The 11,451-nt window shown below is 55.4% G+C and overlaps 1 protein-coding gene across 2 annotated transcripts; it reads right to left on the bottom strand.

Moving 5' to 3' along the window:
• Positions 1-2,139: 2,139 nt before the first annotated feature.
• HCRTR1 (hypocretin receptor 1) lies at positions 2,140-11,239 on the bottom strand. 2 transcript variants are annotated; one of them, XM_017857030.1, is made up of 9 exons: positions 11,167-11,239; positions 10,476-10,590; positions 9,903-10,243; positions 9,577-9,755; positions 8,208-8,451; positions 7,702-7,817; positions 5,567-5,793; positions 4,213-4,334; positions 2,140-2,541 (listed from the first exon to the last, which is right to left on the bottom strand). In XM_017857030.1, exons 3-9 carry the CDS (start codon positions 10,099-10,101, stop codon positions 2,351-2,353), a joined length of 1,278 nt encoding a protein of 425 aa, XP_017712519.1. In that variant the 5' UTR covers positions 10,102-10,243; positions 10,476-10,590; positions 11,167-11,239; the 3' UTR covers positions 2,140-2,350. The 2 variants fall into 2 exon arrangements, with proteins under 2 accessions (XP_017712519.1, XP_017712520.1); XM_017857031.1 differs by having other exon boundaries at positions 10,476-10,536.
• Between the last annotated feature and the right edge of the window lie 212 nt (positions 11,240-11,451).

Raw genomic sequence — 11,451 nt, 5'->3', positions numbered from 1 at the left:
TTTTTGAGATAAAGAGCTCTGAGGCCCTGTGCAGGGCTCTCCTCCCTGCAGTGGGTAGTTGGAAGTAACTATGACTGTTTTGCAGGTCAGTGAGGCCCAGCAGTGTGTCGGGCTTAGCCAGGTCAGCTGCATTCTCCTCTGGGCTGCTGTAGTGCTAGAATCCCAGCATTAGGTGGAATCCGGTTCCCAGAGGCCAGCCGCCATCCAGAGCTATAATTCCCTTCATAGCCCCCATGTGAGTCTGGCCTCTGCTTCACCAAAGGCAAAGAACCCAGTGCCTTTCTGGGCAGCCCATTTCCTCCATGACTGGCAGAACATCTTTCTGATGTGGATTCTAAATCCTGCCATCTTGAAGACACCACCATTGGCTGTGGTTTTCTCTGTGGGCCGCTCAGGACATACATCACCCTTTCTGCATGCCAACCCTCTACATAGTGGAGCCTGCCCTTTATACCACATTTTCCCCAAGTCCTCCCTTCCCTAGGCCAGATAGCCCCGGGCTCTTGAGCAGTCCCTCGCTGAGCATCTCTCCCCTCGGCATCCTGGTCACCTCCCCTGAAATTTCTTCAGTTTATCCGAGTCCCCCAGAGTGGAGGGCTGAGGCCCCCCATGGTGCTGGGTTCAGCCAGCAGAGCGTGGAGTAGAACTGCAGCCATTAGGAGCAGCGCCTGTTGTTTCTTTGTTCCCACTGAACCAAGTGTCTGCTGAAACCCGATGGTGCCAATTGTAGTCTCTCACCTTTGTGCTCAGCTGAGGCTGAGGAGCCCAAGACCTGGATTGATCTTGTGAGCATGGTTGGTTCTGAGCTTGGGGGCCAGCTGTCACACCTCATCCTGCACACTCACCTCCAAGCCTGCCTACACACTGTGCCAACCGCTTTGGATCCTAAGGCCAGTGGGAGTGTGGAATGGGCAGGAGAACCCATCCTGGCAGCAGCTGGAGCTCTGCGCCGTCCACAGAGAGCTGGGCTGGTAAGTCGTGTGGAGAGCAGGTGGCATACTTAGGCCACACATTCCACCTGCTCCGGGTGAAGCGGGGTGCCTAGGATGAGCAGTGCTTCAATACTCCTGGGTTGGGCCCCTGGCAGCACCAAGGCTCTGCCCACCTTCTTGACGGGTGAGGTCAGAGGGAGCCCACAGCTCCATTAATCAAGTTAAGCAGACCTGGTGGTGTGCATAGCAGAGCTGGCCCCTGCCAGATGTCCTTGTTCCTCTCAGCAGAGTAGCACTTCAGACTGCGCTCCACGTCCTGCTCTGGCAAAAAGGCTCGGAGCCTTTGGCAGCCTTAAAATCATCTCGGTGGCAGACGGAGCATGTCTGGCCAAGTCTGTGGCTTTCTCTTTCTATCCTGTGAGTTCATAGAAAATAGACGCAAGCCTTGGTTTCCAAGAAGATGAAGATAACAGCAAATCAGCCCATTAACCCGCTATCTGCCCACTCGGCCCCCCTTACCTTCCCCAGGCCATTGGGCCTGTGAGCAGACAGTTGTGTCGAGGGGCGAGGTTCTGGCGTCACAGGATTGGCACCGCATGAGGAGGCAGCACCACGTGTGCTGAGGCCTGGCTGAGTCCATCTTGGATCCCATGTGGTGGGAGTGGGAGGTCAGCAGATAAGAGCATTCTAGTGCCTTCTTGTCTTCCCTCCCCCTAGCTTCCCTACCTTCTTCTGCTCCTAACCTCAGCGGCACAGATTTTGTGCAATGACAAGGAAAGGGAACATTCAGTGCCAGGCTTTTAATTACAGTTGCTTCGGGCTGCTGGCCTCTGTGCCAAGTGGCCATGGAGAGTGTTTTATCACACCACAAAGCCAACAAGGTCAGGTCTGTGGTGTGTGCCCTTGGCACCTGGTTAGGGTGGGGCTGCGCTCATGGCCCACTGGAGAAAGGCTGGGCCCAGATTAGTTCACACAGGCATCAGAACAGCTGGCCAAGTGCAGCCCTGGGCTTCAGGGAGCCACAGAACCAGATGGAAATGCCTGTTGGGACCTTTAGAGCAGACTCTAGGGAAGGCCGGTAATTGGGTAGGAAAGGGGTCTTTAGGAGGATGGCCAAGCTCTGGAAGGATGATGGGGACAGATTGTACTGTGGGGTATGGCCAAATGAGAGAAGTACAACAATAATCGTGTCCACAACACTTCACAGTTTACAAGGAGCTTTCTACTTGCTTCAGCATGCTTAATCCTCACATCACCCCTGCTTAGGGGACACAAGCTCAGAGAGGGCAAGTGACTTATCCAGAATCACACAGGCAGAAACCCAGAACTGAAGCCCCAGCCTTTCACCACGTCCAGCTGTCTTTCCATGACGGGTAGGGGCAGATCCCCTGAGCTGGAGCCTCCAGGGCAGCCCTCACTCAGGGCAGCACTGTGGTGACGCTGGTGAGCACCACATGCTCAGAGAGTTTGGAGACGGAGCATCGGCTCTGCAAGGACAAGGACTTGTGGCTGGCAGAGGAGCGGGGACTAGGGGCCTTCAGAGAGCCGCAGGGACCCGGGCCAGGCAGGCAGCAGGAGAAGGCAGCCTTAAACTGCTCCCGGAATTTGCCTTGGTTGGGAGACAAAAGACACAGCCATAAGGAGACAGATGCAGCAGGAAGGGGCCTTGAGCCCAGGGACACCCACGCAGCTCCAGCCAAGCTGCCTGTGAGGAGGCGGGGAGGGAGGGAGGGATAGAGCTGGGAGGCAGAGCCCTGAGGCAACCTCGGCGGCACCGCCAGGGAGAGAGGACAGAGGCCCTGGAGCGGGTTCCCAAGGAGAGACGCAGTTGCCATCTGATTCCTTGACTGCGCTCTGGCTCAGAGACTGGCTCAAAATGTGGTGTCTGGCTCAGGGGCCTCAGGTCACCTCTGCCCTCCTTGGTATGTACGTGGGGGTCACTATCTGTTGCTAGGCTTGTGCCCTCTTTGCCCTTTGATGATGAAAATGACGGCGGCAGCAGCCCTTTTGCATTTGGCAGTCACGCTGTGACGGGCGCCTCAGCCTCTGTCCCCCAGAGCATCCCAGCACCCTGAAAGACTGGAGTCCTTTATCCTCACTTCACAGATGAGATGCACATAGGTACAGTGGCTTGCCCAAGGCCACCCAGCCAGGAGCTGAACCCAATTCTAATTCCAAAGCCCTTCTCAAGGGGGAGGAGGGAAGGAGGGACCGCCACACCACCTTGTTCAGCCCAGGTGTACCACGGAAACAGATTTTGTCAGGCTGAAGCCTCTTTGATCATGTGTCATTAGCCTGCCACCCTCTCTGGTGCCCAGCACAGGGCCAGGCACCCAGTAGGTGCTCAGTAAACATAGGCCAAACAAAGGCATATGTGTCAGTAAGTCTGTCTGCCCTCCCCTCCCCACAGAGCTCATCTTCTGTTCTCTTTTCTGAGCTGGAAACCTGCAGCCAGCCTTGTTGAGTAATTCTTGAGTCTCAATGAGGGTTATACTATTGACTCCGGATCCCTTCTTTAACCTTTTAGTAGTTCCTCAAAGATTATTTCTGTCCAGGCTTGAACAGTCATCTGGACCTGTTCTTTAGAAGTCTAGTCCCAAAGTCAGAGGGCTGGTGAGTCACACTTCTGCTGAGCTCAGCCTCAGGGCCATTAACACCCTGAGACTGGGAGGTAGAGGGAGGGAGTGGGCACTGGGACAGCAGAGAGGAGAGGCCTGGAGTGGGAGTGGGAGCGGCCGGGGAGGAAGACTTCCAGAGGGGACAACCCCTGAGATTCTGGTCGCTCTGCCAGTGTGTCTAGCTGAGCCAGGGAAGCCCTTTCCTGAGCCTGGCCTATCTCTGCCAGTGACCCTCCTTTAGCCCTGACACCTGGACTGTGCAATCCTTCCTCAGGCAGGGGCTCCAGGGCCCTCCTCCCACAGGTCTGACTCCCTCCGGGGAGGGTGGACTCCTCTGCCTGTGCTGATTGGAGGTCTTGCTGTGCCTGCACCCGTGATGGGAGTTGGGGGTGAACTGACCTAGCCCCTGCCCTTCCACTCACTCACTGGTCTGCAGAATCTGCACAACTGGATCCTGGGTGCCAGCTACCGTGGTGAGTGTGGCCCGTCTCCCACTCAGGACAGGGCCCCTCAGGGTGGGTCCTCCCAGAGCAGGATCACTGTGCCCACAGCAGGTACATCCTCACCCACCATCCTTTATTTGGGCCTGGCTTGGGGATGGGGAGACTTGTCATGTGGACTGTTGGCCACCCTCAGTGACTTTGCATCCCCAGCCTGCTCACCACTGAGGAAGTTGTAGATGATGGGGTTGGCAGCACTGTTGGCGTACACCAGCCAGTGGGAGAAGGTGAAGCAGGCGTAGACAGCTTCGCGGTCACTGACTTGGCGGAACATCCCGAACACCCTAGGCCCAGGGTAGAGGAGCGTCAGAAATGGAGTAGTTGTGTGTGTGTGTGTATTGGGGGAGTGCTGCTCACAGAACCTGAGCTGTAAAGTGCAAGAGTTCCTGCTGCCCACTTCCGTCCACATTTCCTGCCTTCTGTATCTGAGGTCTTGGCCAGGGTTTGGGGTTCTCAAGCATGGAAGGTATCAAGCACTGTGACGGGCATCTCTAGTCTCCTGGCCATCGGATCCCCTAGGGCTTCCCATCCACTTTCTCATCCATCCTCACAGCAACATGATGAGTCATAGACATCATCCATTTTTCTATTAGGGAAACTGAGGCTCAGAGAAGTAAAGTGACATGCCGAAGATCACACAACCAGGATGTGGCCAAGCACAGTCTCAAAGTGAGACTGTCTTCTGTCCAATAGCCTGCATTCTCTCCCCGGTGCCCTGTGACCCTCTTTTGCTGTCCCTCCAGACACATGCATGGTTAGCTCTCTCACTTCCTTCAAGTCTCTGCTCAAATGTCATTTCCTTGGAAAGGCTTTTTTTTTTTTTTTTTGAGACAGCTCTGGCACCTAGGCTGGAGTGCAATGGTGCAATCATGGCTCGCTGCAGCCTCAACCTCCTGGACTCAGGCTATTCTTCCACCTCAGTCTGTGTAGCTAGAACTACAGGCACATGCCACCATGCCCAGCTAATTTTTTGAATTTTAGTAGAGATGAAGTCTCATTAGATTGCTCGGGCTGATCTTGAACTCATGGCCTCAAGTGATCCTCCCTCTTTGGCCTCCCAACGTGTTGGGATTACAGACGTGAGCCACTGCACCTGGCCCCTTGCTTTTTTTAAACCATTATATCTAAAGCAAAAGCAAAAACCCACCAACCCTTGTCATTGTCACTCTGTCCTATTTTATTTTTCTTCCCAGCAGTTACCATTTCCTGATATTATAATATACATAGATTTTTCTATTTACTTCCCTTCTCTCCCGCTAGAATGCATCCTCCATGAAGGCAGGGACTTTGTCTGTCTTGTGCACTTGTTCACTGTATTTCCAACCCCCTAAAATGTGATGATTAAGTGAATGAATTTTCACAATAGCCCTAGGAGACAGAGGCTCAGAGAAGAGAAATGGCCTGCCCAAGGTCACATAGTGGAGAAGGGGTGGAGCCAGGTCTTTCTCCCAAGCAAGGAGAGCTCCTTCCCCAGCCTCAAACTTCTCCCCACCCCAACCATACCCCGGGCTCTCACCTCTTAAGGACATTGAGGACACTGATGGGCAGGTAGCAGAGGGCAAAGACCAGCAGCACCACCATCAGCATCTTGGCTGTCTTCCTCCGCGCACGCATCTGCTTCACTTCAGCCAGGAAGGCGCGGGCCCGGGGCTGGGGCTGTCCACTCAGGCCCTGCTCCAGGTCCCCCAGCTGGTCTGAGGGGCGCTTCCAGTTTCGCACCAGTGCTGAGGTGGTACCGGGAATCTGTCCAGCACACATAGAGACAGCAGCGGTGGGTATAGCACCTTGGGAGGGTGGTTGCCTTTTGTGGGGCCCACTCCAGGCTGGACCCTGGGCAGGGTGGAGATGGGCAAAGGGATAAAACCTTTGCGAGAGGAAGGAATCTGATGTTTAAGATAAAGACTAACGCTCAGGACTTGAGAGTGAATGATAGATTTTCATTTTCTTTCTTTTTTTTTTTTGTGATGGCGTTTCACTCTTGTCACTCAGGCTAAAGTGCAATGGTGCGATCTTGGCTCTCTTCAACCTCAGCCTCCCGAGTAGCTGGGATTACAGGTGTGTGCCACCACACCGGGCTAATTTTTGTATTTTTGGTAGAAACGGGGTTTCACCACGTTGGCCAGGCTGGTCTTGAACTCCTGACCTCAGGTGATCCGCCCGCCTCAGCCTCCCAAAGTGCTGGGATTACAGGTGTGAACCACTGTGCCCAGCCTAGACTTCCATTTTCCATTAGCTCTTTGTGAAACCCCCTACAACATGCCTTGTGGAAAGGTATCATTGGTCCTTATGGATAGATGAGGCAACTAAGACTCAAAGAGGTGGGGACCCTTGACAAGGCCCCAGGCCACATCCTCTCAACTGCCCATCCATCCTCCCTAAATCTCTAACACTATCTTTGAGAGTAGGGGTGGGGGTGAGTTGTGCCTCCTCTGGGTCATACCAGACTGTGAGGAGCCCTGGGCAAGGGGTGGGCAGGTGGGCAGCATGGAATCGCCTGGACCAGTGCCTATAAGCCTGGAGTGCTTCTGGGCTCCTGGAGAAGCCTCTCCTGCCACCAGACACTCAAATCACCCACCACAGAGGGGCATGGGGCTAGAGTTCTGGAAACGTGGGTCTAGAGCCAGCTCAGACATTTGTGAGCTATGTGACCTTGGCCACCTCATTTTCCTTTCTAAGCCTTGCTTTCATGTCTGTCAAATGAGGAGGATCGTGCCTGTGTCCTGCTTGGCTGGGGGTTCTGTGGGGAGCAGGTGATGAGTGTTGTGGACTGCAGGGCTGGCCAGCCAGGAAGGGCCCTACTGGATTGGGTGCTCCTCCAAGGCAGGACTTGGGTGACAACCAGTCCGTGTCCCCACCCACTGCCCGGCATGGCCTGGGCGCAAGCCAGTACCTTCCTATGAAATGTAGATGACGTCCCTAAGTGTGAGAGTCCCTTCCTGAGCCTGGTCATGTTCTGCTGGCCTGCCTTTTCTCACCACCCAGACACCAGTCCAGGACTCCCACTCACTAGGCCAAGGGCCTGTGAGCACCCCTGCCCCAAAAAAACCTAGGAAACCCACTGAGGGTCAGTCTGTAATGCAGGAAAGAAGACAGGCCCTGGAACCAGAAGGCTCTGCTGCTGTTGAATCTGGCAAGTTGGTTGCCCTTATTTGGCATTTGTGACATGGGTAACGTTGCTTCTTTTGTTAGAAGTTGTTAAGACACTGGATGCAAAGTGCCTAATTTGGCAAGCAACACGGGGTTGCTATTATTATTGTTGCAGTGGTACTAAACTCAGCAGTGGAAGCTCACAGATCTGGGCTTTAGTTCCTGATCTACTTACTAGCTGAGTGGTTTGGGGGAAGTTATGTTGATCTTCTGGGTCTCGGTTTTCTCATATATTTAATGTGGGTAATATATGGTGGCTAAGGATGCAAGACTATCTGGGAGTAGATACTTCAATAAACGGCAGCCACTAATATTAGAAGGACATGTTACTATTCCATTCCAGGGTAGCCACTGGTGCTTTTGGCATTGAGTTTGACGTGTCTCTGGGCTTCCCCTCTCTTTGGTTGCAGCCAAGATGACACGTGCTGATGGCAGAGGACTGTCTACTCAGACCAGTAGCACCCCCACCCCCAGCCCACACAGTGACACCAGAGTGGGCCTCACCTGGCGGCCCCAGAGCTTGCGGAATATCTGGAAATAGGCCATGGCCATGAGGCCCAGTGGGGCCAGGTAGGTGACAATGAAGAAGCAACTGTGGTAGATCTTGGGATATAGGTCATCTGCAGGGGTCAAGAGATGCAGAGTCAAGCCCAATCCACAAGCCCCACCCTTCCCTGGTTAGCAATGCCACCCTGTCCTGACTAGGGTCAAAGCAAGGCCTAGGAGCAGCTGGACCCCCTACAGCCACCATGACAGACAGAGAACCTGGAGTTGTCCAACTTGGGGTGTCCCTCCTGGAAGGATGTCTACACTAGAGCAGATATCTACATGAGGGGAGTCATCCACCCTGGGAGTATCCCTGGTAGGAGCCACTCTAGGGTGTCCCCTGGGGAAATACCTGCCCTGGGATTTCCCACTTTGGAAGGGACCCTGCTAGATGCTTGCCCTTGGGGTACGTGCTCCCGAAGTGCCCACCTGAGGGGATGCCTGCTTCAGGCTTCCACCATTACCTGCCCAGCGTTCATCACAGACCGAGAAGAGCCGTGTGCGGTTGGCTAGCTCGGGCAGCACACTGCTGCATTCCATGACTGCAGCCTGGGGCACCATGACGGTCAGCGATACAGCCCAGATGCCCAGGATGGAGCCACGGGCCCGCCGGGCTGTGCTCTTGAACAATAGTGGGTGACAGATGGCATACCAGCGGTCCAGGGCGATGAAGCTGAGAGTCAGCACTGCCACTGACACGGACACGGCCTGCCCCACGGGGACACAATGTCAGTCATTTTGGGGGCCACCCAGAGATGTGAGAGTAGGTGAGTGAGGAGGCTGACGGCAGGTGCAGGGCAGTGCAAATCCTGACTCCACCACTTACTGGCTGTGTAAATGTGGGCAAGTCATTCACCCTCTCTGAGCCTTGTCTACAGAATGGGTTTATACCATCTACCTGGCAGGATTCTTGTGAGAATAAGTGAAATCATGTGTAAACAATGTCCAGCTTCAGAGCTGGCACATGGTAGGTGCACCCCTCTGGTGAATAATAACTTGTACCTATGTAACTTACTATGTGCTGGGCACTGTTCTCTTCATCCTCATGGCAATCCCACAGAGTAAGTGCTCTTGCCCCTCCTGTTACAGATGAGGAAACAGGCACAGAATTCCCTCATCCATCTGTCTTTATGCTCAGGGTCACCAGAGTTAACTGGCTGAGTGGGAAGCCTCAAAACTGGGAAATCCAAGAGGCATTCATCTCTGCCATGGAATGCAATCCCTACCCCAGGCTGTTAGGAAAAAACCCTCATTCTGGGAGACAGAGTTGAGTCTGGGCCAGAGGTGTGTAGGCATTGCCTCTAGGGGTACCCCCTGCCCTCTGGGGTGCAGGAAGTGGATCACAGGATACAAACTGAGAGAAGCCTTCTTCCATCCCACTAATCCCATCTGGACATCCTGGTTTCCACCACTGGGGTCTTTCCTGGCCAGTGCAAGAGGGCGAGGAGAAGGCTGTTTCCATCAGACTCCTCATGTCTGCCCCTTTGGGATTGGGGAGCAGGCCCAGGGTGTTGTGTATGTGTCACTGTGGGCTGATGCCTCTTTCCTTGACTGTGTGCTTGTGTACCTGGAGGTGACTATATGTGTCAACACGTGTCTATGTATATGTCTGTGGCTGTGACTAGGAGGGGATCTCTGTGATTGTGTGGGGTTGTATCTGTGTCCTGGAGTGTCTGATCTGGTGGCTTGCCCTTGCTAGCAGCCGAGGATGACACTTCAGGGGTCACGAGCCACTGACCTGTCTGAAAGGCAAGTCTGAGGGTCACCGAGACCTACGCAAGGTTTTGTACAGGTGTGACAAGGAGTGGTGAGGGGTGCCTGGGCAGAGCTCACCTGTAGATAGGGGATGACCTTGCAGAGGGCATGGCCGAACAGCCAGGACTCAGTGATGTCCACCAGCAGGCTGGCCGGCAGGCAGATGGCAGTCACCAGAACGTCAGCCAGGGACAGGTTGACGATGAAGTAGTTGGTGACCGTCCTCATGTGGTGGTTCCGCCACACAGCCAGGCAGACTGCAGGGTGCAGCGGGGTGAGGTGAAGCTGATGGCAGCCCACACCTATCCTAGTTCTGCCCAATCAGCGAGCCCCTCCCCACATACACCCCCCCCTTCAATCCCCAGGGAAAGCCAGCAGCACTGCAGGGCAAGCCCTGGACCTACCCAGGGTGTTGCCCACCAGGGCCACGAGGAACACAGCCACATAGGCTGCGATAAGGACCCACTCGTACTGTTTTGGGTACAGATAATCGCGCCACAGATAGCGGAGAAACTCATCTTCATAGTCTGGAGGCACAGGGGATGGCTCCCTGCTGCCAGTGGGGACCCCCATCTGGGCCCCTGGGGTGGCTGAGGGCTCCATGAGCTCAGGAGCCGCTGCGGCGGAGGGGCATCCTAGGCTCTGCAGAGGGGGAGGAGGGAACTTGGGCCAGCCCTCAGCCCACTCCCCTCAGGGTGCCTGGAGGCTTGCACCCAGTTCTTTTCGGATCTCAGCTCCAAACTTCCTGAAGGGAGGAAGGAAAGGAGAGAGTGGGGAAAGAGAGAAGGAAGGAAATTAGGGAGTGTGCCAGGTGCTTTGCATATAAGTTCCCTCTTAATTCTCACAGTCATGAAATTGGTGGAAGAAGACAGACCTGAGTTGCATCCCAATTCCACACCAGTTGCCTTGGGTAGCTTACCTGGCCTCTTTCAGCCTCGGTTTCCCCATCTGTCTAATGGGGTGACAGCCCTACCTACCTTACAGGACCGCGATGAGGAGTAATGAGCTCCGATGCTTGCCAAGTGCTTCACCAAGAACCTGGTTCAAGATGGTAGTTTAGGGGACGTTTCGGGTTACCATTATTAGGGTACCCTGTTTTGCAGATGAGAGGGAAGCTCAGTGAGATTGAGTCTCTTGCTCAAGGTCACAAAGCTCCTAAGCCAGGTCTGTTCGAACCCATCAAACACCATAGATTTGGGAGGATAAGCCATCCCGATTGCAAATATTTCTTGAGCCAGTTCACAGGCTTTAACTTTGGGTTGGGAAAACAAGCCAAAGGAGGTGTTAAGAGACCCAAGCCCCACCCGCCATACCTGCCAGACCCTCCGGTGGGCACGCGCGCACACGCACACATACAACACACACACAATGTGGGTGGTGCGCGGAGGGACTGATGACCCCGTGGGAGCAAGAGGAGCGTCCAGGCCCGCTAAGAGTCCCCCTTTGGGTCCCCAGGGCCGCGACGCTCTCCGACGGCCGCCAGGAGCCGCTGTTCCGGCGCGCGGGCCGCTCTCCATTCATAAATCCGGCCAGCCCAGCTCCCCGCCCCTCCCTCCTCCCGCACTCAGCCCCTCCTTCCCCCGGCTGGGCTAAGACGACCCCGGCCGGGTACCGGAGGGTTGCGGATCCCTGGAGACCCCTGGGGATGGGGAGGGGACGCCTTCATACCCCACTGAACGCCGGCAGGCCCTCCCCGTCCACGGGACCTTCCTGCACCTCGGGGGCTGCGGGGGACTCTTGGAAGGCGCGGGGAGCGAGGGCACTCGGAGCCTGCTTGGAGGAGAGCAGCGCTGGCCGAGGAGCCAGTCTCCCAGCACCCAGGTTACCCCCCCGAGACTCATGGCTCCTCCCATCCCTCGCCGCGGGTCCTTTGGAACCCCCATCCCGGGCCTGGGGGTCCCCCACACCCCGCACCTGTTGGCTCCGGGACCCGGGTGTTCTCGGCTGCTGGTA

Source organism: Rhinopithecus bieti, unplaced genomic scaffold (genome assembly GCF_001698545.2).
Source record: "Rhinopithecus bieti isolate Rb0 unplaced genomic scaffold, ASM169854v2 scaffold_44592, whole genome shotgun sequence".
NCBI lineage: Eukaryota > Metazoa > Chordata > Mammalia > Primates > Cercopithecidae > Rhinopithecus > Rhinopithecus bieti.
Note: the sequence above shows the minus strand (reverse complement) of the source record. Positions and strands in the feature narration are given on the sequence as shown.

What these genes read in the sequence shown, in the direction of transcription:
- HCRTR1 (XM_017857030.1), bottom strand. Translation starts at nt 10,101, where the DNA reads ATGGAGCCCTCAGCCACCCCAGGGGCCCAGATGGGGGTCCCCACTGGC. An exon ending in CCTGGTGGGCAACACCCTGG is followed by an intron (nt 9,756 to 9,902) that starts GTAGGTCCAGGG and finishes TGCACCCTGCAG; the next exon opens with TCTGCCTGGCTGTGTGGCGG. An exon ending in CTGTGATGAACGCTGGGCAG is followed by an intron (nt 7,818 to 8,207) that starts GTAATGGTGGAA and finishes TGACCCCTGCAG; the next exon opens with ATGACCTATATCCCAAGATC.